Source organism: Eutrema salsugineum, unplaced genomic scaffold (assembly GCF_000478725.1).
Source record: "Eutrema salsugineum unplaced genomic scaffold, Eutsalg1_0 scaffold_23, whole genome shotgun sequence".
NCBI classification, from domain to species: Eukaryota; Viridiplantae; Streptophyta; class Magnoliopsida; order Brassicales; family Brassicaceae; genus Eutrema; species Eutrema salsugineum.
This window is the reverse complement of record NW_006256805.1, coordinates 1,105,401-1,132,568: the sequence shown is the minus strand read 5'-3', so window position 1 is coordinate 1,132,568 and position 27,168 is coordinate 1,105,401. Positions and strand designations below refer to the sequence as shown.

Genomic DNA, 27,168 nt, shown 5'->3' with positions numbered 1-27,168 from the left:
AAGCAATCTGACAATACGGTTCAAGAGGGAAAAGAGTCTACAACAGATACATTGATTCTGATCCAAGTTCAAGATGGCTAAGTGGATTTGTGATCTGATCTTGTACTCTTTTTCCCTATCTCTAGCTTTGTCCCAATGCTTTTCTAGAGATAGGTTTTTAATGAGGCAAGGTTAGATCACTTATTTATCCTAAGTCCAGTAGCCCAAGCCCACAAAAAGTTTCGGCCAAGTGAAGAGAAGAGGAGCCAAATTCGAATTCAAACAGCTATTTTGTGTTATTTCCAAGACTCATTTATGTCTTTGGCCGACTTTTTCTTCTTTATATTGTCTTGTGTTTCATTTGTAAAACTCATCTTATCTTTTATCAAATCTCTTTTTCAATAAGATCATTTGTTCTTTTGAACATCTTAGCTTTATCTCTTTAGCAAACCGATCTCAAGGTGTGTCATATCCTTAAGATCACTCAAAAATATCAAAGCCTTCCGCAACTCTTGTGCGACCCTTCAATCCATTCCCTTGTACTTGAATCCTTGTGTATCTAAGTACAAGTTCTATCCGATCCAGGCATTAGAGTGCCGATCAAGGGAGGATCTTCACCAAGACCACATCAAGTGGTATCAGAGCAACATTCTTCTCACTGGATCTTCAACTTCATCAGGTTGTCTCTTATTCATTTGTGTTTTCATCACTTCATTCATTTGTGAGTATAGATCTATAAGGAACAATCATCAAAACCCATTCACTGGTGTTTTCCATAAACATTTATGCTATATCGGTGTCATACTAGTTCCATTCTAATCAGATCTAGTGTCCATCATTTGTTAATCCCGCAAATCATCTAGAATCAACTTGTCTCTTGAACTTCTGTCATTAGATCTCATCATTGTTCATGTCTGTTCATGTTTAGAAACAAACCGATCAAATTCTAGGGTTTATTTCATGTCGCACACGAAGAGTCATATTTGTGTCTTGATCGATTTGGAAACAAGTTGCTGGTGATTTTGTTTTATTGTGGTTTCAGGAGTCATGGCCGATGATGAAGAGACTGCTACTCAGCGTAACAACAAGCTTATAATGGAGGTTATGATGGCTAGAATGGAACAAGTGCTCACGCTAAACTAGAAGCATTCAGACAAGAGTTTCAGCCAAATGAAGAGCCAATTTAAAGCGATAATCAAGCCCGTATAACACGAGAAAGAGTTCACAGGAGAGAAAGAGAGCCGCCAGTCCTGAATCGACATGAAGAGGCTGCTAGTTATTAGTCAAGACAGCCATATTTCTCAAAGTGGTAGAAAAAGAAACCGACGAGTCAGAAATGAACGCGATATACTTATGGATAATCTTGGAGGCCTCAAGCTTCAAATTCCACTATTCCATGGGAAAAATGACCCATATGCTTATCTTGAGTGGGAAAAGAAGATTGAGTTGGTATTTAACTGTCAACGCTACACTGAGATCAACCGTGTGAGAGTAGCTGCTATAGAGTTCTACGATTATGCTCTTAGTTGGTGGGATCAGTTAGTCACTTCTCGAAGGCGCAATGGAGAGTACCATGTGGAGACATGGACTGAGATGAAAGCCATTATGCGCAAGAGATTTGTTCCTAGTCACCATCACCGAGAATTACACAACAAATTCAGGCGTTTAACACAAAGAACTCGGAGTGTAGAGGAATTATCAGGAGATGGAGACTCTTCTAATTCGTGCAGATGTATCTGAAGACCGAGAAACTACTGTCAAGATTTTTAGGGGTCTAAACCGAGATATACAAGACTTGGAAATGCAGCATTATGTTGAGCCAGAAGAAAGGTTACACAAAGCTATCCTTGTGGAACAAACTCAAGAGGAGAAGTTCTGCTAGAACCAGTTATGGAGTTGGAGCTTCTACAAGCAAGCCGAGTTATCAAAAGGATGATAAGACGATCTCATCCCAGAAAGAGATCAAACCCCTCATTGCCACCAAAGCGGAATCAAAGCTGTTCACAGCCGCGCAAGATTACAAAGGAAAAGCAGAAGCTACTATATCAAGGGATTGTGATGTCAGATGTTTCAAATGCCAAAGCAGAGGGCATTATGACAATGAATGCTCTAACAAGAAAATCATGGTCCTCTTAGATAATGGAGATATCAAATCTGTGGAAAAAGGAGCCGAGCATGATGAGATAGTTGAGTATGAGGAACTGCCGGCTCAAGGATAATTGCTAGTAACCAGAAGGATCCTGAGTGTTCAGACTAAAACTAAGGAGCAAGAGCAGAGAGAATATCTATTCCACACTCGGTGTATCGTCAAAGGAAAACTCTGTAGCTTAGTTATTGATGGAGGAAGCTGCACTAACGTGGCAAGTAAAGTGATGGTTAAGAAGCTTGGTCTGACGGTCATGAAACATCCTAAGCCTTATAAACTTCAATAGCTTAACGATACTGGCGAGTTGAAGGTGAACAATCAAGTTATGGTTCCAACAACCATCGGCAAGTATGAGGTTGAAATACTTTGCGACATGCTACCAATGAAGCTTGACATATACTCCTAGGCCAACCATGGCAATCAGACAGAAAGGTGATTCATGATGGTTTTACTAATAAACATCCTTTTGTTTTCAAAGGCAGGAAAACCACTTTGGTGCCTTTGGCGCCTCAAGAGGTTTATCAAGACCAATTTTAGCTGAAGCAACAAGAAAACCCACCTCCTAAACCATCAAATTTCTTTCTAAAGGCTGGTGAGATCATGAACAGCCTATACTTTTGTTTGTGTTTGAAGAGGCTCTCGCAAGTTTCACTGATCTGCACCAGTGATGCCGAGTGAGATGAAAATTCTTTTGCAGGAATATGAAGATGTGTTCACTGAAGAATATCCGAAAGAGTTCCCACCTATTAGAGGCATTGAACACCAAATTGACTTGGTGCCAGGAGCTTCACTTCCCAATCATCCTGCGTATAGAACTAATCCGGTGGAGACAATGGAGTTACCAAAACAAGTCAATGAACTCATGGAAAAAGGATATATTCGAGAGAGTTTGAGTCCTTGTGTTGTGCCAGTACTGCTTGTACCTAAAAAGGATGGAAGCTATCGCATGTGTCTTTGTAGAGCAATCAATAACATCATGGTGAAGTATCAACACCCTATCCCTAGATTAGATGATATGTTTGATGAATTGCATGGCTCTAGCATTTTTTTCTAAAATTGATCTTAAAAGTGGATATCTTCAGATTAGGATGAAGGAGGGTGATGAATGCAAAACTGCATTTAAAACTAAACATGGCCTATACGAATGGCTTGTTATGCCATTTGGATTGACAAATGCCCCTATTACATTCATGAGACTAATGGATCATGTTCTTAGGGCCTTTATAGGCATATTTTTAGTCGTTTACTTTGATGACATATTGGTTTATAGTAAGAAGCTAGAAAAGCATGTAGATCACTTGAAGTCTGTCTTGAATGTGCTTAGAAAAGAAAAATTGTATGAAACTTTAAGAAATGCACATTTTGTACAGATAACCTTGTGTTCCTAGGTTTTGTTGTGAGTGCAGATGGCATTATGGTCGATAAAGAGAAAATCAAAGCCATTAGAAACTGGCGAAGTGCAAAGTTTTCACGGCTTAGCAGGCTTTTATAGAAGATTTGTGTGAGATTTTAGCACCTTGACCGCACCCCTCACTGAAGTAATCAAGAAAGACGTGGGTTTTAAATGGGGAGAAGAGCAGGAGAAAGCCTTCCAAACCCTATAAGACAAACTCACTAATGCACCTCTCTTAGTTTTACCTGATTTTTCTTAAGACTTTTGAGATTGAGTGCGATGCTTCTGGTGTAGGAATTGGAGCAGTCTTAATGCAGGAAAAGACCCTGTTGCATACTTTAGTGAAAAAGTTGGAGGAGCTACCTTGAATTATCCGACATATGACAAAGAGGTGTATGCATTGGTCCGAGCACTTCAAACTTGGCAACATTACTTGTGGCCGAAGGAATTTGTCTTCCATACTGATCATGATTCTCTTAAGCACCTGAAAGGACAACAAAAACTCATCAAAAGACATGTGAGGTCGGTAGAATTCATTGAGACCTTTCCCTATGTTATCATTTACAAGCAAGGTAAGGACATTGTGGTTGCTGATGCATTGTCTCGGAGGTATGTGTTACTCTCAACTCTTGATGCTAAACTTTTAGGTTTTGAACAGCTCAAACACATGTATGCATCCGATTCTGATTTCAAAGAGTTATATCAGTCTTGTGAAAAATTTTCTAAGTATCATTACTTTATACAAGACGAATTTCTCTTTAATTACAATCGCTTGAGTGTGCCTAACTGTTATATTCGAGACTTGTTAGTCAGAGTAGCTCACGGAGAAGGACTCATGGGGCATTTTGGGATAGCTAAGACCCTCAAGGTGATGCAAGACCACTTTCACTGGCCGCATATGAAGAGAGATGTGGAGAGAATATGCCAAAGATGTGTTACTTGCAAGCAAGCTAAGTCTAAGGTTCAGCCTCACGGTTTGTACACTCCTCTACCTATTCCTAATCACCCTTGGACAGATATCTCTATGGATTTTGTTCTTGATTTGCCTAGGACTAGGTCAGGTAAGGATTCTATCTTTGTTTTGGTTGATAGATTCTCTAAGATGACGCATTTCATAGCTTGTAACAAAATTGATGATGCATCTCATGTCGCTCATTTGTTCTTTAAAGAGGTTTTCAGCTTGCATGGCATGCCTAGAACTACTGTGTCTGATAGAGATACCAAGTTCCTCAGTTTCTTTTGGAAAACTTTATGGTCGAAGTTAGGAACTAAGCTGTTATTCTCTACTACATGTCACCCACAAACTGATGGGAAAACTGAAGTTGTTAATCGAACCTTGTCTACATTGTTGCATGCATTGATTAGGAAAAATCTTAAGACATGGGAAGATTGTTTGCTGCATGTAAAATTTGCATATAATCATTCATGTCACTCCGCTTCTAAGTTTTCTCCATTTCAAATAGGTTATCCATATTCAATCCTTTTTCACCTTTGGATCTAACACCTTTGCCTTTGAGTGAAAAAACAAGTCTAGATTGAAAGAAAAAGGCTGAGTTGGTGAAATAGATTCATGAGAAAGCTAAGGCAAACATCGAGGAAAAGACAAAACAATGTGTTAAGAAAGCCAACAAAGGCCGCCGTAAGATGATCTTTGAGATTGGAGATCTTGTGTGGGTACATCTGAGGAAAGAAAGATTCTCAAATGAAAGAAAATCTAAGCTCATGCCTCGGATTGATGGAAAAGACAAAACAATATGTTAAGAAAGCAAACAAAGGCCGCCGTAAGATGATCTTTGAGATTGGAGATCTTGTGTGGGTACATCTGAGGAAAGAAATATTCTCAAATGAAAGAAAATCTAAGCTCATGCCTCGGATTGATGGACCTTTGAAAGTCACAAGAAGGATCAGCGATAATGCCTACCAGATTGATCTCGAAGGTGAGTATAATGTGAGTTCCAGTTTTGATGTTGCTGACTTAGCTCCTTTTATTTCAGATGATCCTGATTTAAGGTCAAATCTTTTTCAAGAGGAGGGGGGGGGGGTGATGTGATCATGGACAACAACATAGATCAAGAAGAGCTTGAACCTGAGGATGGAAAGATTGTAGCTGAGAAAGAAGAATCTTTGATCATTTCAAATGGACCTATGACTCGATCAAGAACCATGAAACTTAAGGAGGCCGTAGGAGACATCACCAAGCAAGCTTACAAGACAGTTGAAGAGGTAAAAGAGTCTACAACAAATACATTGAATCTGATCCAAGTTCAAGATGGCTTTGTGATCTGATCTTGTACTCTTTTTCCCTATCTTTAGTTTTGTCCCAATGAGTTTTCTAGAGATAAGTTTTTAAAGAGGCAAGGTTAGATCACTTATTTATCCTAAGTCCAATAGCCCAAGCCCACAACAAGTTTCGGCCAAGTGAAGAGAAGAGGAGCCAAATTCGAATTCAAACTTGACAGCTATTTTGTGTTATTTCCAAGACTCATTTATGTCTTTGGCTGACTTGTTCTTCTTTATATTGTCTTGTGTTTCATAAACTTATCTTATCTTTTATCTTATCTTTTTTTCAATATGATCATTTGTTCTTCTAAATATCTTATCTTTAGAGTGTGTCATATCTTTAAGATAACTAGGGAATATCAGGAGCCTTCCGAAACTCTTGTGCGACCCTTCAATCCATTCCCTTGTACTTGAATCCTTGTGTATCTAAGTACAAGTTTTATCCAGTCATTAGAGTGCCGACAAGGGATGATTTTCACCAAAATCACATCAGAGTTTCACTCTCTACATATTGGGCTACTTGACACTCTCCTTTTCTAAAAGATAAAATTAGTTTATTTTATTTAAACTACAGAATTAAACTATTTTGAATTTTCAATTAAAAAAAACCATTGAATTCATTCCACTCATGCAAAAAACCATGTAACATCTTTGGCATCTTTCTCAAGCAAAAAAAAAAAAAAACACACACACACACACACAAACACACACAAATTAAAGTTATATTTAATTCAATCCACCACATGTAATATATATATATATTGATATTTTTTCTTAACCAAAAATCATATATGAATAATTGGCTATTTAACTAAACCAATGATGTCAGATAAAACTTATGCAATTAAAACCACATATCAATAATTAAATCACATATATAAAGAAATGCTGCATTATCTCTCAATTAGTTCACTTGAACTTAAAAAAAAATATATATATATATAAACTACATTTTCCATCTTAATGATCAAAATTAAAAATATCATAACTCATAAACAAACCCCTTGACAAAAATAAAGCAATTGTGGAAATGGGGTATTATATCATTTGATTTAGCTTAATTGGTTATGAATTATTAATAGGCTTAAATATAATCTTATTTTTGGTTACGAAATTATTTGATTTGTCTTGAATGTTTTTAAATTAGTATGATTAAATGTTCTTTCCACAACAGTTACAAAATCAGTTTAGATATTTCTTCTGAAATATTATGATGAGTTGTCTTTCGTTCCAGAAATTTAATTTTGTTTAGTTTTGGGTTCTTTCCATGTAAAAAAAAAAATATAGTCATTGAGAGTTTTTTTTTAAAAGAACAATATTAATATTAATTGTCCAATTAAAATCTACACTAATTTTATTGATTCTAACATATGTAACGTTAGATTGAAACACTAATGAATCAAATTAATAAAATTTTATTCTAACTAGGAGAGAACCCTGTTACGCACGGGTCTTATTTCATTTGTTTTGTAAAGAAATATTTTAATTTTTTTGTGATTTTAGTAACCTTTTTCATATGTTATTTTTTTGAGTTTTGTTTATCAAAAATCAGTCTAACGACAGTTTTAACTTTTTTAATTTATCATTTTCATAGTTTCTTATTACATATATTTCATTCAATAAATATTTCCAACCGATACCTTCAAAATTGTTATCATGCATATTATTTTCTTTTCTTTTCTTCTTTTTCATTTTCTCACTATTTTTAATATCTGATATTTCTTAATTTTATATTGATTTTTTATGTTATAATTTTAGTGTTCTTATTTGTTATTCTTCAGTTGATTGGTTTTTTAAACATATTGTTTCAGTTTTAGCCTCATAACTTGTTTTTTTACCATTTTGCTTTTCTTTATCTCTTTATCTATGTTTACCTATTTTTTTGAATCTTTTCATTTAAATCCTCACAAAACAATTAATTTGAAATTTCCCAATTTATCATTTTCATAACTATTATTACATATATTTTATTTAATCCATATTTATAACCAATACCTTTAAAATTTTGTATATTTATTGGTTGCCATATTCTTTTCTTTTTTATTTTCTATCATTTTTCTTTGTAATTTTGATATTCTCTTATCTTCTTGATTATTTATTGAATTTTTTTTGTGTGTATTTAGTTCTATAGTTCTTATTTTTTGTTCTTCAGTTGCTTGAAAATCTTTTTTATAATTATTTTTAGTTTTGGTCTTAAAAATTGTTTATTTCTTCATTTTTATTGATTGAATTATCTTTATTAGTTCAAAGATGAGGATTAAATCACACAAACAATAAAATCAAAAGTTAATCACTATAATTAATAAATTTGAATTTCATTTATTTTAAACATATGATTTCATATGTTTAATTTAATATAGTTAATATAAATTAAATAGTTTATATATATTTATGTTGTTTAATAAATTTATTTATTAGTCTTATTTGTTATTCTTTGGTTTTTTGTTTTTTTTTTATTTTTATTTTTTAAAACATATTGTTTTCAGTTTAATCTTGTAACTTGATTTTTTATCATTTTTCATTTTTTATGATCTTAATTTTATCCATTCGTTTTTCAAATTTTTTCATTCAAATCTTCATATAACGATAATTTTAATCTTTCTCAATTTTTCATATTTTGTTATTACACATATTTCATTGAATCTCTCTTTCCATCTAGTATAATTTAAATTTTGTATTTTTATTTTTCACCATATGTTTTCTATTTTTATGTTGTTTAATAAAATTTCTTTATTATTCTTATTTGTTATTCTTTAGTTGTTTGCTTTTTTAAACATATTGTTTTCAGTTTAGTCTCGTAACTTGATTTTTACTATTTTGCATTTTTTATGATCTTAGTAAAAAATTTTATCCATTCGTTTTTCAAATTTTTTCGTTTAAATATTCATATAATGATAATTTTAATCTTTTAATTTATCATTTTCATATTTTATTATTACACACATTTAATTGAATCTCTCTTTCTAACCAGTATAATTAAAATTTTATATATTTATTTGTTATCATATTTTTTTCTATTTTTTCTATCATATTTCTCTCTAATTTTGATATTCTCTTATCTTATCGATTTTTTTTTTGTGTGTTGTGATTTTATAGGTTATATTTTTTGTTCTTCAGGTACTTGAAGATCTTTTAACTATTTTTTTATTTTTGGTCTCAAAACTTTTTTCCTTTTTTAATTGATTGAATTATCTTTGTTAATCCAAGATGATGATAAAGTCATAAGAAAAATAAAATGAGAAGACAATCACTATATTTTAATAAATTGAATTTCGTTACTCTAAGTTTATTTTTTAATTTTTTTAATTTTACATAGTTAAATGTAAATTAAATCTACCACTATATATATGTATGTGTTGCAACTTAATCATTTCATTCACTACCCTCAAACCACATGCCATTGAAAAACAACCATGCATGGACAAAGAGGTAAACTATTTACTATTTTGTTTGTCTTTGCATTTTTATTATATTGTGTATATATTCATATTAGTTTGTAATTTTGTAGGACGTTTGCACAATAAATTTTAGAGGTAAGAAATTAGAGGTAATATTTCTTATTGTATTTCTCTGCATACTAGCATATATTTTTCTTCTTCCAGATACTTGCAATTGCTTAGGTTCATTTTATAGATAGATTTGCATAAACTAGATGTGTTTGAGAAGGTTGAACCAAGGTGTAAGGTATAATGGAAAAATTAACAAATTAATAATTTTTATTCTTAAATAATAAATCAAGAAAAGTAGCATACAACTAACACATTATTTTTCTACCAAACTACACACAAATTTTAAAAATGATTTTGATTATTTCCCATATAGATACTTGCAAGAATCTCAAGTTTATGTTTGTTGTGTGGATTTACAGAAACAAAATGTGTTTAAGAACGTTGAAGCAAAGTGTAAGGTATATAAAAAAAAATTAACAATTCAATGATTTTTTTCCTTAAATAATAAACCAATAAAAGTAGCATACAATTAACCTGTTTTTTTATCAAAAACAAATTAACACGTTTTGGATTATTGCTTGGCTAGGCTGAAGGAAAATAATGCAAAATAAAGAGGAGATGATGATAAAATTAAGCAATTTTAGTCATCTGAAACTCTCCTTTTGTTGTTTCTAACATTTTGTAATTCAAATTTATTGTTGCAATATTTCAATCTATAGTCCATTACATATGATGTTAATATTTCTTTTAACCTTACAATTCCAAGTTCGTTATTCTTTTCTTTCATTTCTTGAATTTTTTAGTCATGTTAAAATTTCTTTTTGTTGTATTATTTTAATATATTATGATTCAAATTTGTACTGTGTATATCCATTATTAAGTTCATAATAATGAAAAAAAGAGAACAATGAGATGAAATTGACGATGAAGACCATACAAAATGAGATATCGAAGACGGAAATTATAAAGATGGAACCAACAACAAATTCGATTAAGTTTTCAATCAATTATCTTCTTTTAATTTCATAATGTTTCCATTTCCTTCTTATTCATTAAAATTGTAATTGTTGAATTTTTGGATTGTCACAATTTTAATCAAATTTTTAACAATATATATCTTTTGAGTATTTATTATTCAGCATATGTCAATCCAAAGTTAAGAAAATAGGCCACACAAATTACAAACTAATAACTATATATGTTACATATTGAATTGCATATGTAGATATATGGTAGTCGTAAAATCTATACACAAACTTTTTTGTTGAAAATGTTTTCTTTTTAATTTTCTAAAAATAAATTTCTTCGTTAATCAATTTGTACATGGAATAAGTTTTTCCTACGCTCATGAAATATATATATATATATATATAAAAGTTTTTAACACACTATAATTCATTGATTTTGATATACAAACTCCACTCTTTACTCTATGTGAACAAAAATATATTATCATAAGTAATCTAAGTTAATAACAAAATACTAATAAATACATAATCCACACATCACGTCCACAATCATCTAGTATAGTCTAAAAGATAAGCAACCAACATAATTAAGTGCTATCCTCATATATCATGATTTTTATGGTTTTAACTATGGTATAGGTCTTATTTATAGAGTCTTTTTAGTGTTTTTCGAGTCTTTTGGAATCTTTACAGGTCTTAGGTACGTTTGGAGCTTAACTAGAGATTTGGAGCACTTTGGAGCTAATTCAGGATCAAACTCGCGAAGGAAAAATCATGTGCATTGATGTCGCTCGACACCATGGAGAGTGACGCTCGACACTTGTTAAAGAAATAAGGAAAACGCGATTTTGTTTCCTGTTTGAAGAAGGAGTTGGGCCCAGAAGTTTCTAGAGAAGCCCAAGACGTGTTTTAGAAATATAAATATGGTTTTTAGTCTCTTTTGAACCTTACCATAGATTTTCGAGCAAGACATCTTCTTACTTTTCGGCTTTTGCGATTTTGAGAGCTTGGGGAGACAAGTCTAAACTCTGTTCGTTTAGAGAGAAAATTTTGAACCCCTTTATTTATTTATTTTATTCATTTTCTTATTGCAATCTATTCAATCATGTGTGTTGTTTCAATATCCATGTCTGAGTAGTTAGCCTGTTAGGTTTAGGGTTCTTATTAAGGTTTTCTCTGGATGTCTGATTAATTGATTAAGTTAGGGTTCATATATGTTAGTTCTTCACCATAGGTTGTTCTTAAAGCTAGTTCTGGACTGATCACCTAGAACTCAGATCTTAGGTTGCTTAATTGACACAGAAGTGTAATTGAATAACTGGAAAGAACCTAGGGTGAGCAAAGTAGCTATTCGCAAAGGAATTTGGTTTAGATGCTTTGTGAACATATCGAACTTGTGCATTAAAGCTGGTTTAAATCTGTAGGATTTGCAAAGGAATTTGGAATTCTAGGATTTTAACTTAGATAATTATCACAATGGAAGTTGGTTAATTATAATTCTGTGTTTCGAGTTCAAGAACCGTGCTTAAACCTTAACCCTGACTAATCGATTGATCTGCATTCATTGATTTCCTGAGAAACGCCCTAAGCCTAATCTCCATCCATCTGAACTTTACAAACATTTTTACTGCATTCGTTTATCTTTATTTGCATCGCTATTTGCTTTTCATTATTCTGCTTAGCGTAATTCGAATTCTATCAGGTTTATTGAGTGATTTCTTGTCTCTGTGGTTCGATCCCTACATACTACAACTGCACATCTGTGCTCTTGCAGAGTAGCTTGGGGATTAAACTTTTAGCAGATCATGTTTTGGCGCCGTTGCCGGGGACTTGATTTCGCCATTAAACCTAGTTTTTGAGTTTCGACTAAGTTTTTTCTTAGTGTCGAGCGGCGCGACACCTTTCGTTTTTATAACCTAATTTACTTATTTCATTTTTCTCTCTTTGTCTTTTGTGCTTCAGGTTTATGCATACTCGTGGAACCAGAAGCAATAAGGACATCCCGCTAATGATTTTGAGCAACGAGGAGCTAGCAGAGTTAGAGAACGAACAGAAAGGCAAATCAACCGGCAGAGATGGAGAACGCAAACGGACTTGTGCGTGACGATGCTGGTATCTGGAGTGACCAAGATGGTCATGTGTGCAATGAGAGAGGTCAAAGACTTGTTGGAGATGGTAACATCATTCCACCAGCACCTTTACCGGTGAATGTTATTAACCAGAATCCACCACCTGCACCGCGTGGTAATGCTGTGATCGTTCCAAATCAGAGGAATGTTCCAGAAGACCAGAATGTGAGGGAACCTGCACCTGCAGCTGCTCGAGGACGAACTCTTGGAGATTCAATAGGCCTGAGCAGTTCTATGCAAATCGGTCTGCGATTCGCGCCCCTACGTTTCAAATGAACAATTTTGAGCTGAAACCCGTGTACTACACTCTTGTGGGTCAGCATCCCTTTCATGGTCACTCTCATGAGCACCCTATGGATCACATCGAGAGGTTTAAGGACTTGGTCACCAGCATCAAATACAATGGAGTGTCCAATGATTTCCTCTTCTGCAAGCTTTTTCCTTATTCTCTTGCTGGAGAAGCAGCTAACTGGTTGAAGCAGTTGGCCGGAACCTGGTTTGTTGACTACTTGGGAAGAGACCAGGAACGCCTTCCTGCACAATTTCTACGACAATGCCAGGTCTGAGGAACTGAGACTCAAAATCTCGACATTCTCTCAAGGACCTACTGAGGCATTCAAAGCTGCTTGGGTGAGATTCAAATCATACCAGCGAGACTGCCCACATCATGGCTTTAGTGATGTGCATCTGTTGGGTATTTTCTTCATAGGTGTTGATTATAAGTATCAGATGGCTCTTGATGCAGCAAGCAATGGAAACTTCAACACCAGATGCCCAGACGAAGCTGTTACGCTCATCGAAAACTTGGCATCTAGCAATAGTACCAAGAATGCTGATTATGAGCGAAAGAAGCAAGCTGGGAACATGGATGGATCGCAGATTGCTGAGGTGAAGGCTAAGCTTGACTCTGTGCATAGCCTTCTAGTGGGTAAGAAGTCTATCAGATTTGCACAGGAAGTGGAGAGTTTCAAACCTGAGGGTGAAGCTGAGGAGGAAGAAGTCAACTTTATCAATGGATCAGAGTTTCAGGGTCAGAGGTTTGGTAATCAGCAAGGTAACAGAAGCTACAGTGGAAACAATCAGAGGAACACCTTCAACAGTAATCAGAACTTCTCTGGTTACACGCCTAAGCCTCAATACCAGAAGCCCTATTCCAACACCAGTTTTTCCAGAAACTACAGCACCCCTTCAGCTCAACCTCAAACTCCTAACAATGAGGTGAAGTCTATGCTGGAACAGATTATGGAAGGACAGCAGAAGCTCACCGTGGACTTCAATGGAAAGATGGATGCTCTCTACCTTGATCTGAATGGAAAAAATTGAGGCTTTGATCACCCATGTCAAGCAGCTCGATACGCAGGTTGCTCAAACTGCAGGGTCTGTGAAACGACAAGAAGGTTTTCTTCCTGGAAAGACTGACACCAATCCAAGGCATCACTGCAGTGCCATCACGTTGAGGAGTGGTAAAAAATTGATTTCTGAGCCCAAAAAGATGTCTCCTGCTGCTGAAATCGTCGATTTGGAAGATCCTGAAGAAGTTCCTGAAGTTGCAGAGCCGGTGTCGAGCGACACCACAACCAGTGTCATGCGTCATCAATCGCAGAGCGAAGCTGATATTGCTCCAAGTCCGAAATCTGCTGAGGAAAAGGTGTACAAATCTAAGGTTCTTTACCCAAGGAGCCCTAGGAAGTCCAAGCAAGAGCTAGATGATGCACGGTGCAAAGCTTTGATGGAAAAGCTTGTGATTGAGATACCTTTGGTTGATTCTGTGAAAATCACTCCTGTTATCAGGCGTTATGTGAAGCGAATGGTGACCAATAATATCAGCCATGAATAGGGAGTGATGATGATTTCTGAGCAAGTCAGTGCTGTGATTCAGAACAGGATTCCAGAGAAGTTGTCTGATCCAGGAAGCTTTGTCTTGGATTGTTCCATCTTCACGGAGAGATTCAAGAGATCGCTGTGTGATCTGGGTTCAAGTGTCAATCTCATGCCGTACTCAGTCGCTGTCAATCTCGGCATGACTGACTTCAAGCCAACGAGGATCTCTCTTATCCTAGCTGATCGATCGACGAGGACACCTGAGGGAGTGCTGGAAGATGTTCCAATCAAGGTTGGAGATTGCATGATACCAACCGATTTCGTCGTCCTGGAGTATGGAGAAGAACCTAAGGATCCTCTTATCCTTGGGAGACCTTTTCTAGCGACTGCAGGCGCTATCATCGATGTGAGGAAGGGCAGAATTGCTTTGAATGTTGGAGACTTGGTCATGAACTTTGACATGGACAAGCTGATGAAGAAGCCCACCATCGATGCTCAGACTTTCTACGTCGACACTCTCACAGGCTTCGCAGAGGAGATGTTCCAGGAGATGCACCCTGCAGACCCTTTGGAGAGAGCTCTGATCTCATCTGCATCTGAAGCAGAGCACCTGGACGAAATTACAGCATCATATGTCAAGATGCTGTACGCAAGCGAGTAGGTGATGCAGTTGGTAGCTCAAGAGGAACCAATCGAAGTTCCTGCAAAAGGCAAAAAGATCAGCGATTGGAGTGAAGAGAAAGCTCCTAAGATTGAGCTCAAACAGCTTCCTGCAGGGATAAGGTACGCATTCTTGGACCTAATTCCACTTATCCTGTTATTGTCAATGCTTCCTTAAACAATGCAGAGCTCACTTTACTGCTAAGCAAGCTGCGCAAGTTTCGCAAAGCTGTTGGCTATTCGCTTGATGATATTTCAGGCATCTCTCCGGACCTGTGTATGCATCGGATTCACCTGGAGGATGAGACAAATTCGTCGATTGAACACCAGAGGAGGCTGAATCCGAACCTGCAGGAAGTGGTGAAGAAGGAGATCATGAAGCTGCTGCAAGCTGGGATCATCTATCCGATTTCAGACAGTGCTTGGGTCAGTCCAGTGCACGTGTATCCTAAGAAAGGAGGAGTCACAGTTGTGAAGAATGAGAGGAATAAGCTGATTCCAATGCGAACAGTGATTGGACACAGGATGTGTATCGATTACCGGAAGCTAAACGCAGCAACCAGGAAAGATCACTTCCCTCTGCCTTTCATCGATCAGATGTTGGAGAGATTGGCAAATCATCCATACTACTGCTTCCTCCATGGGTACTCAGGATTTTTCCAGATTCCAATCCACCTAGATGATCAGGAGAAGACCACCTTTACATGTCCATACGGCACTTTCGCATATCGCAGAATGTCTTTTGGACTTTGTAATGCTCCTGCGACTTTTCAGCGATGTATGATGTCCATCTTCACTGACATGATTGAGGATTTCATGGAGGTCTTTATGGATGATTTCTCAGTTTACGGATCATCTTTTAAAGACTGTCTGGACAATCTCTGCGAGGTTTTAGCTCGATGTGAAGATAAGCACTTGGTCCTTAATTGGGAAAAGTGCCACTTTATGGTCAGAGATGGGATTGTTCTTGGGCACAGAGTTTCAGAAGCTGTGATTGAGGTAGATCGTGCGAAGATCGACGTGATGACAAACTTGCAACCACCAGACTCTGCGAAACCAGTAAGGAGTTTCTTGGGTCATGCTTGGTTTTATTGCAGATTTATCAAGGATTTCAGCAAGATTGCAAGACCACTTACTGCTCTGATGTGCAAGGACGTCAAGTTTGAGTTCACAGATGAGTGTCTTGCTGCTTTCGAACAGATCAAACAGGTGTTGATAAGCGCGCCTATTGTGCAACCCCCTGACTGGAATTTGCCTTTTGAGATAATGTGTGATGCCAGTGAATTTGCAGTAGGAGCTGTTTTGGGACAGAAAAAGGACAAGAAACAGCATGCAGTTTACTATGCCAGTCAAACCCTGGATGATGCTCAGAGGAATTATGCGACCACCGAGAAAGAGTTGTTGGCTGTGGTCTTTGCATTTGAAAAATTTCGTCCCTACCTTGTGGGATCAAAGGTGATTATGCATACGGATCATTCTGCACTCAAATAAGCGAAGCCAAGGTTACTGCGATGGGTTCTACTTCTCCAGGAATTCGACATTGAGGTTAAGGACAAGAAGGGAGTTGAGAATGGTGTCGCAGACCATCTCTCACGCATCAGGGTTGAAGAAGACGTACCAATAGATGATTTTCTGCCAGAGGAGAATGTATACTATGTGGAGACTGGGTTTCAGAGCAGATTTGACAAAGAATTGCAGGCTTTTCGAGTTGCAGAAACGTTAGTGTCGAGCAACACAACCGTTAGTGTCACGCGACACCTTGCGCAGCAGAACACAGAGACTTCTCAAATTCGAAGCAGACTTTCTGAGATCAGTTCAGCTGCTGTATCTGCCACCCAACGTCCATGGTATGCTGATATTGCCAATTATCTTGGTGCAGAAGCCGAGCCTGAGAACTTTAAAGGCTATGTGAAGAAGAAGTTCCTGAGAGAGCTGAGGAGATATCACTGGGACGAGCCATATCTGTACAAGCACTGTTCTGATGGGATTTACAGAAGATGCATTGCAGAGTCAGAAGTTCCAGATGTGCTGTTTCACTGTCATGGATCTGAATATGCTGGACACTTCGCGACCTTTAAAACAGTGTCTAAGGTTCTTCAAGCAGCCTTTTGGTGGCCTACAATTTTTCGCGACGCGCATGCCTTTATCTCGCAGTGTGATGCTTGTCAGAGGAGAGGGAAGATCAGTAAGCGACATGAGATGCCACATAATTTCATCCTTGAAGTTGAAGTGTTCGATTGTTGGGGCATCGATTTCATGAGTCCTTTTCCCTCTTCTTATGGGAATAAGTACATCCTGGTTCCTGTTGATTATGTATCTAAGTGGGTCGAAGCCATTGCCAGCCCCACCAACGATTCTTCAGTGGTTCTTAAGATGTTCAAGACCATCATCTTCCCTCGATTTGGAGTGCCTCGAATTGTTATAAGTGATGGTGGTTCTCACTTTATTAACAAGGTTTTCCAAAAACTCCTAAGGAAACATGGAGTTCATCATCGAGTTGCAACTCCTTATCACCCTCAGACGAGTGAACAGGTCGAAGTCTCGAATCGACAGATCAAGGAGATCTTGGAGAAGAATGTGGGTAAAACTCGGCATGACTGGGCTGCGAAGTAGGACGATGCACTATGGGCGTACAGGACAGCGTTCAAAACGCCCCTAGGCACCACGCCTTTCCACCTGCTTTATGGAAAGCCCTGTCACCTTCCAGTGGAGATCGAACATAAGGCAGCCTAGGCGATAAAGATGATGAATTTCGACATCAAGTCTGCTGCAGAGAGGAGACTGATACAGCTGAACAAGTTGGACGAAATCAGGCTTCATGCCTATGAGAACTCGAAGCTGTACAAGGAGAGGATCAATGCGTATCACGATTCGAAAATCCTCTCCAGACAATTTGAACCGAATGACCAGGTACTTCTGTATAACTCTCGTTTGCAATTGTTTCCTAGTAAACTGCATTCTCGTTGGTCAGGTCCTTTCATAGTTAAGGAGGTTCGACCCTATGGTGCCATCGTCCTCCTCACACCAGATGGCAGCAGAGAGTTCACAGTGAATAGACAAAGGGTGAAACACTACTGGGCCAAAGCTGAGATTCCAGATGGACACATCGTTCCTCTGGATGGTGCACCTCCTGCCTGAATCACCATCAAGTCAAGCTAATGACTTTAAACAAGCGTTGGGTGGAAGGCAATCCACTGGTAAGTTTGTACATAAGTGTTTTTGTTTCAGCTAATTTTTGTTTTTGGTTTTCGTGATTTAGGTGATGCAGAGACTGGTGTCGAGCGACACCAGAATCGGTGTCGTTTGTCACTTGTTTCTGTTTTACAAAAAAAAAAAATTGGAATTAGCTTAACCAGAAATCCAGAACCGGAGTGGAATTGGGAATCAGATCGGGCACAAGGAGATTTGGTTCACGACGTACAAGTGTCGCGGGACACCACCTTCGGTGTCGCTCGTCACTTAAAAACATGTAAGTCTCCTTTTTTCCCCTTTTATTTAAAACCCTCATTCACCACCCTCCTCCCTTAGCCACATTCGACACCATAGCCTCCCTTTCCTTCACCAAAACCCGATTTACTCAATTCTTCACGGATTTGAGTGTTTCAAAAGCCTAACTTCATCGGATTTTCACTCTCTTTATGTTTCTTCCATCGATTTGACACTTCAACAAGGTAAGCCACTCGAAATTTCACTTTTTCGATTTTGGTTTTCAGGTATGGAATGTCGAATTTGCTCTCTCTGGGTTGTTCTGTTACTCGATTTCTCACTTTGAAGCTGATATAGAGCATATTTCGACACTCCCATGCACTTCTCATTGAATAATTGGCAGATTTTTGGAATTTTGTTCTTCATGACAACTGTTGTTCAAAATTTTCGCCTGTAGAGTTTCAGAAGTTAATTTGGGTGAACTTTGGTGATTGTGCTGCTAGGCTTGTTTGTCTTGATAACAGGTAATGCTGGAATAGCCAATTCATGGTTCTCACTTTGGCTAACTTGCTGTTTTTCTTCCTTGTTTGGTTTGCTCTGTTTTGTATGTTGTAGATGCCACCATGCAAACGACAATGTAGGAACAACGCCTCCAGCTCGCATTCCACAGACACAGTGACATTCAACCTTGGCGATCACGTCGAGGCTTTGGTAGGCGATCTGTGGCAACGCGGGATCGTCAATGTGGTACTCGCAGGTTCTCGCTACCTAGTCAAATTCCATAACTCCCAGGATTTGCAAGCGTTCACATCCTCCCATCTTCGACCTGCTGCACCACCACGAGCTCGTTCCGCCTCACCACCACCATCACCTCCTGCTGCACCTGACTCACCTGCTGAGAGGATTCGGCCCCCTTGGCCTAATGATGCGTGTCAACTGCGTGAGAGAACAATTTTTACCCTAAACAAAAACAAATGAAAGCCGCAAGTGCACAGCTAATCAATTGTAGAATTTAGGGATCAAATCCACAGAGATTTGTGTGCCTGGTATTCTTCTACGGTTTCTAACTTTATGTCTAGACTAGATTGGTTTTAGAGGTGGGTTGTTTGTCGCGGATTAAATTAAAACAAAAGAAAGCAAATAAATCTGTCCTAGAAAGCAAGTAGAAAAATCGAATGAAAAGCAAGTAAAGCAAGCAAAATATCGAACCTAAACAATTGAAATGCAGATCTAAATAAGCAAGTAAAAATTGATTGGTTTGTAAACTATGGCTAAAAACGCTGAGCTTTCGGGAACTCTACAGGGATCATAATCGGTTTTAACACTAGGGATGAGAGATTGGGATTGACGGATATCGAAATATAGGGTTCTAGAGCTAGAGTACGGCGGTATGACTACGTCACTGTCGTGATCATAACCAACTGTTTCTCGCAACCCTGACCAGTAGGTTTCCACTCTGGCCCTGGAAGGGAGAGAACGCAAGAGCTGCACAAGACTCGTCAATACTCACTATCTCGCCGCAAGTACGTTTCCACTCCTACGGAATAATCGCCTGTTTCATTCTAGGTCTGATACTTAATGATAACTTTTGCAACACTAACTATCTAGATCAGATACTAGGTAATCAATCAAGCAGACATGCAATAAGAACGAGAATAAACAGAGAAAAAAATTAAAATCCTAGATCTATAAACCTAGATGTCTTAATCGATTATGAAAGCCCTTTTCGGGAACCCTAAGCCCAAAACATAGCTGAGGTCGACATCATCATTGGTTTTAATAAAAGTAATCAAAAACAACAAAGAAAAGAGATGAAAGAAAGCTTCTCTATTGAAGAACTCAGACTTGAACAATCTTCTACAAAAATCGCATAAAAACGGCTAAAGGAAGGGTTTCTGTAAAGTATGAAGGGGGTGTCTAAAAAACAACCTAAATGACAAGTATTTATAGTCTTCAATACTCCATGGTCTCTAGGGTTCCGGAATTGAGGCTGAGAAATGACTTTGGGCTTCAGAAATATGGGCTTTAATTCAGAGTTGGCCGGCCGCAGTCGGGAGTGACGTGACCGCGGGAAATAGGTGGTTGGCCGCGGTCGGGAGGCTTGTGACCGCGGGGAATGGGCTGGTGGCTGCGGTCGCGTGATTCGCTGGCCGTCTTTGAGTGGCTCCGGGGCTAATGTAATATCTTGAGATCCAACCGTTGGAATGTCTCAAAACCAAGTGAATTTGAAAGCTGGTTGATTCTTCTATACGTTGTCCAATTTTGAGGGTGATCAGACAGTGAGAAGGTCTTCGTGTCTCCGTGAGAGTTCTGACGGTCTGCATTTATCCAAAACAGTCTTTTTGTTCCAATTTGTGCCTCTTTATTCCAAATTACCTGAAAAGTCTTTTAAAATCTGAAAACATAGAAATCCTTTGAAAACTTTTGAAAATGGAGTAAAAACACCTGTAAAAGACATTAAAGTGATCCAGAAAAATGGTCAAAATCCGGTGTTATCAACTCCCTCAGACTTAGTCTTTTGTTTGTCCTCAAACAAAACAAAGGCCAAATCTCGGTGAGAGGTTTGAAAACGCAGGAACTAAAAAAAATCTCAGAGACTAAACTTCTAGACCAATATCAATCAGTATGCATCAATTGGAAATAGCCTAGAAAATTCTCACCAGCAATACGGGCATAACTAATCCGTTAATCCGTCATGCGGAAATCTATGCACTAAGATCTAACTTCCAGTCAACTAGCTCTTAACATTCATTGAAAATCTTGGTGGTTCTCATCAAAGAAAGTCTAGGCAAGGCAATCTAGGCTAGGTGTAAAAAGGGTTATTCTAGGGGTAAGGTTTAAAGTGTTTGCGGGTTACCTGAAGATCTGGAGGATGCAAGATATTATGCAAAACCGCAAGAGAGAGTAAAGCTGTTGGTATCCACAGTTTTCAGTCACTTTCTTTTTTCCATAGATTCCTGGTCTTCTTCCTCAGGTTCTCTCCTAACTAACCCAGACTTAGATTTTTGAAAATCTTTCCAAACCATAGCTCTTTAAACGAATCGTGGTTGCTTCTTGCTCCAAAAATTTTGACAATCTAAGACTCATTAGGCTTTTTTGTTTCCCTCTCTCTTTTCATTCAATTTTTTTTTTTTGAAAGAGGGAACACCTTTAGATATAGAGTCATAGAGAGCACGAAATTACCAATCAAAATCAGTCTTGAAAAGCTTAATAAGGTTTTCTGATGCTCTTCCTTCCCAACTCCATTCAGTCTTCCTTGTGAGTGACTGAAAACTGCGTTGCTCCTCTTCTCTTCGACGTTTTTGCACATATCTGCTGATATAAACTAAAGAGAGAATGCATGAGGATTGAAAACAAGGGTTTTGGGTTTAGGGTATGGTACCAGATAAAGATGAACTGGTCATTTAGGACGACAAAGAGTGGTAAAAATGAGGGTGAAAGACGTCCTAGATGTATATCTTGATATCTTAAAATTTAAAAAGTACTTGAAATTTTAAAAGCAAAAACAAGAAAATGATTAGTACAGATAGACATCCTCCCCCAGACTTAAATCACACTGTCCCCAGTGTGAAAAAGTTGGTGAGAAGATGGTGAATATAAGCGAAAAGTAAAATAAGATAAAAGAAAAGAAAATGATGATAGAACCATGATGGCAGTGAAATGCTGATCAATCACTCATCCTCCGATGTGTCTGCTTCGAACTGGTGCTGCTCCTGTAGGAAAGTGACAACGCGCTCAAAGCGTCGTCCTTGTCTCTCAACTCTGCGCTCCAGATCAGAATATGTGTGCGACGATGTCGATGATGAAGTGTGGCCGATCAAAACAGATGGCTGAAAGTGAGCACGGACCGCAGCTGCATCGCGTTTTGCCTTGGCCACTATGTATTGGCCGATGGTGAATGGTAGACGAGGCACAGATGGCAGAAACTCATCGGGTTCCAGAGTCCATCGCGGACGTCCTCCGTTACACAATCTCGGGACTGATGCTGAAGGTAAGCAAACTCGGTGCTCCTCGGTGCCAGTGCAATATTTGTAACCAAACCTGTCTGGATCAAAAGCGGCACGAGAGATAGTATGATCGCGAGAGAGATAAAGTAGGTCATACCAGACATCGGGAAATGGATCATCAGATGAGAAGTCGAATCCTACAGCCTGTAATAGCGCTCCCGTAAGCTGGAGTAGCGTCCTCGCAACCATGTTAATCATGCTTCACCTTCACCATGTTCTGTGCTATGATCCAGGCAAAGCAGGCAAGTCGTGGGTCGTCCATAAATGGCATCTGAAGTGTAATGAGCTCGTTCTTCAAAACACATCCTATGTTTGCTCTAGAGAAAATCGTGTGTGCTAAGAGTTTGTGCACAACTCTCACTGCAGGATGAGTAAAAAGGGCTGACTTGGATCTCCCGCTATCATAGACGCCATGACCCATCTCTCTCCACAAGTTAAAATCGTGTTCTTCTTCCAGGTGAATGCCATCAGTGTATGGAAGCTTAAGAGCCTCACAAAGTGCAGAAATTGTGAGCGAGTAAGTCTGTCCGCGGATAGAGAATGACAAGATGCCATCAGATGCTCTGGGGTTCCTCCTCTTCGTGTGGTAGAGTGTAATAGTTGCTAAGAACTCGCGGACCAGCTCGGGATAAGTTGGAAGGTTCAGCTCCATGTAGGGTCTTAGCTTAAGTGCATCGATGTACCAGATTACATCTTCTCTGATTCCAAGCATCTCAAGTGTATGATAATCAATGCAAGGCGTAGGTTTGATGTTCAGCTTCTTGAAACGTCATGCATAGTCCACTCTCGGGTTTATCTCTTTGTCAATGTATCGGATCTGTGGTGGCTCGGGAGTTGCTCGTGTTTCTCTTGAGTGCTGGAGCAGTCTCTTCACATAGTTTCTTATTCTCGGTCTGGCTTGGTTCAGCATATACTCTTCAAGAGTAACATCATCGGGAATGTCCTCAGAGCTGTCACCAGTGCGATGGCTTCTTTGGGATCTGGTTTGTTCCATTTTCCTACAAAACGAGATGATTTTTGGAAAAAGAGTGAATATGGATTCTGATTTTAACACATTAACGATCAGTTATACTAATTTTAGTATCAAGAGATTAGTCAAAACCACAAGCAAGCATAATTGACATTGAATTGAAGAAAGAATTGAAGAAATCGAGTAGTTCATGACTAGATTCAGATTTTTGATGTTCTCAACATAGAAATCTTCTAAAAATCGGTTTTAATGAGCAATTTCCATGTCAAATCTATAGGTTACCTAATACTAATCACTAATCACACAATACTTAATCAAATTCATCAATTTTGCTGTTCCAAAATCGTTTTTTAAAAAGCATGTGGAATCCAAATTTCAAAAATAACAATTCCTCTTAAGCTAGGTGTTAAAATCGATTTTCAGATAACCTAGAAGGATAATCTATTGTCCTTAAGCTATTTCCACCATTAATAAACCAAGATTTGGGCTTTTTTAGAAAACCCTAAATTCTAAAATCAATTAAAAATGGCGAGTTTGAGCTTCATACCTTGCTGGAAAGAGAGATTTGATGACAGATTTGAAATCAACTTTGAAAAAGAGTGAGGTTTGGGCCAAGAATCTCTTAAAAAGCTTAAGAATTGAAAAAGATGTTCTATCTCCTAAATCTCCAAGTCTTTTGGACGAGAAGAGAAAAAGGAGTTTTGATCCAAAAAGTGCATTTCCTTTCTTTAAAAAGCATTTTTGTAGCGAAAACGGGAAATTTATGGGAATTCAAAAGTTTACGGGAACTTACCTGTCTCATCTTGTACGCAACGGGGAATTAAAACTTACGGAAAATCTTAACGGGCTTTACCGGGAATGCTCCGGGAATCACCAGGTAACACCGAGAAACACCAGGTAACACCGGGAAACTCTTGAAAAGCGGCGGAAATCCGAATTCCCATCTCAACGACCAACGGCCGGTCAGGAGATGCGCGACCGCGGTGGTTATAGGCTTGGCCGCGGTCACATTAATGGTGCCACGGTCGAAGATGCCTTGGCCGCGGGTCGGTTGGGCCGAGCAGCTAAAAACCTCTCATTTTTTCTCGGATTTCTAATTTTCTGATTTTTTTTTGTGTTTTTGTTTTATAAAAATACCTGAAACTTAAAAGAAAAAGAAAGCGTAAATTGGAAAAAGGAAAAGAAAACTAAAAGAAAGAGTACCTAAATGGGTTGCCTCCCATTAAGCGCTTTTGTTTTAAGTCGTTTACCTCGACATAGGCATGAAGAATCAGGCTGATTTGAATGGCACTCCACTTGATGTGCCCTTATCACTTCCGATCGCTGGAGGTTTTACTTCTTCTCCTTGAGGAGCCGTCTTCTTTCCTTTACTCTTCTTTCAGACTTTAACATTGTTTAAAACATTTTTTGTGTTTTCGATCAGCTCCTGGATTTGGTCCTCACTAGTCTTTGTCGCATCTGGTGGAATGATGATCATGATATTTGCAAAAGCTTTCAGCATCTCCTTTTCTTTCTCTTTTGGCCGGTTTCCTTTGCTTGGAAAATCATCTAGGATAGTCGGATAAAACCTTCTGCGATCTACATTGAGGAAGACAGCATCCCGGTTTGCGTGATCGATTACTGCTCCTACGGTAGCCAGAAATGGTCTCTCGAAAATGAGTGGCCTCTCCTTGTCTTTATCCATTTCCAGGACTTGAAAATCCGCTGGAACAATCTTGTCTCCTACTAGAACTTGTAGATCATGAATCGCCCCTTCAGTATCTTTTTGAGATGAATCTCCAAAGATAACCTTGACCGTCGATGTCCTTAAGGTTTTTATGCCCAATTTTTCGGCAAATGTCTTTGACATGATGTTGACATTGGCTCCGGAATCACACAGACAGTCTGTGAACTTGATTCCCGAAATGAAACATTGGAAAACAAAATGTCCCGGATCGTCGGCTTTTATAAGCCTTTGAAACGGTGATCGTTGAGGTACCTTGAATGGTGGCTGCTTGGCATCAATATCCTTGTAAAGTGGTACAAAGATTGGGGTTTCTTCTTTCTTTCCATCGGTTCTGGCTTCTTCTTCGGGTGCAGTGCGGTTATGGCATTGCAAAACCTCTTAGGGTTATCCTCAACTCTTCCTGGAAGAGTTCCACTTTGCCTCTTCATAGAGTCGGCTGTTTGGGCAACTTGTACGTCTAGCTTTTTGACGTGCGAAGATAGAGCTTTAAACTTCCCGTTTAGGTCATTGTACATGCAGTCAACCTTCACGTTGATGTCTTTAGATGCTTTTTCGTTCGTCATAATGAGCTGTTTGATGGACTGTTCAAGTCTACCGATTTGTGAAGCTAGCTGGTTCGTCATGACTCCTTGCTGTTGTACAAATTGATTGTTAAACCCCGTACATTGATAGTTATATGACTGTCGCGGTTGATATGCTCCTGTCCCTCCGAAGTTTCCACCTTGGAACTTGTTTTGGAAGGATTTTGTGCTGTGGTGGGTAGTACTGATCTTGAGGATTCTCCACATTTGGATTGCGGTAAGAGAGATTGCTGTAATTTGCATTCCGGAAGTTGTTGTTGAAGCCATTGTTGAAGCGATTTGGATATGGTGCTTGTGCTCCTACATAGTTCACCTCTTCTTCTTGAAAGGCTTGATTAATGTGGTCATCACTAGGTCCTTCATCTTATGCGCCATTGTTGGTCTCACAAGCATGGATTGGGCGATTGTTGCTCTTCAAAAGCTGGCTCATCATGTTCTTCAACTCGGTTATCTCCTTGTTGTCTGTTCCGGTTTGCTTCGCCGAGCGATCGTATTCAGGACAATTATTGCTATTGGCTTGAGCCGATTTCTCGATGAGGGCTCTTCCTTGTGCTATCGTTTTTATCCAAAATCTCCATTGCTAGCTGTATCAAGCGAAAGTTTGTATTTTGGTTGCAAACCTAGGTAAAAGGTGCTCAGCAGGCTTGATCCGGGAAATCCATGATGAGGGCAATCACGTTCATAATCCTTAAAACGTTCCCAGGCTTCATAGAAAGGTTCACTCGGTCCTTGCTGAAAGCTTGAGATCTTGGTTCTCAACAAGTTCGACCTTGACTTAGTATAGAAGTGATTCAGGAAAGCAGAGTTACATTCTTCCCAATTTTTAATCGATCCTGCAGGCAAAGATTTCAACCAACGGTGAGCTTTGTCTGCTAATGCAAAAGGGAACAACTTACACTTTAAATAGTCTGCTGGAACTTGGTTGGTTCTCATCATGCTGCAGATTTCTTCAAAGAGCTCGATATGGTCCATTGTGTGTTCAGAAGGAACTCCATGGAATTGGTTCTGTTTCACCAATGAGATGATTTTAGGCTTGACTTCAAACTCATTCCGGTTCGGGAATGGAACTTGAATTGCAGATCGGTTCTGAAAGTTTTAAGTAGGTGCATCGAAATCAGCTATGCGATGGTTCCTGTCTTGTCTTCGATGTTGATTTGCTGGCTGAACAGGGCGATTAACGCGTCCATTCTGCTGCATCCCTTGGTGGCCACCATCGGCTGCATTGATAGGTGCATCAAGGTCTTCACGTTCTTCTCTTTCGCGGTTTTGGTGGTTTCTTGGAGGAACCTCATCCTCTTCTCCATCTTGTCGGGCATGATCACCTTCTCTGTGATTGTTCTCTTCATTTTCTCCATGTTCGGACCCATCTTGGTCCATATTTAAAGCTCAGTTAATAGGATCTCCAGGCTGGTCGTCGTTGGCCATTCATTGCGTTCGTCTAAGTCTTCGAAGTTCTCTTTCGTGTCTGTCTATCTCGTCTAGAATTGGAATGTTTTCTACAGGTCTGCGCCTGGTATTCATGCAATTCAGAGAAAAACAAAATAAGGGAAAGATAATTCAGCAAAACTTTAAGAAAGAACTAGAGATCAGGTGTCTAGAACAGAAATTAGAACAAGAAAATAACAAAAGGCAG

At 38.5% G+C, this 27,168-nt stretch overlaps 1 protein-coding gene, 1 non-coding gene and 1 pseudogene across 2 annotated transcripts; 2 read left to right on the top strand and 1 right to left on the bottom strand.

Annotated features, from left to right (window-relative positions):
- Positions 1–12,911: 12,911 nt before the first annotated feature.
- Positions 12,912–13,018, bottom strand: LOC112086175. Its single transcript, XR_002899351.1, has one exon. It is a non-coding gene; the product is annotated as a small nucleolar RNA R71 (small nucleolar RNA).
- A 4,549-nt stretch (positions 13,019–17,567) lies between these two features.
- LOC112086124 lies at positions 17,568–17,963 on the top strand. Its single transcript, XM_024154901.1, has one exon. The coding sequence runs from the start codon at positions 17,568–17,570 to the stop codon at positions 17,961–17,963; it is 396 nt and encodes a 131-aa protein (XP_024010669.1).
- An 8,227-nt stretch (positions 17,964–26,190) lies between these two features.
- LOC112086153 lies at positions 26,191–26,291 on the top strand (annotated as a pseudogene).
- The last annotated feature ends 877 nt before the right edge of the window (positions 26,292–27,168 follow it).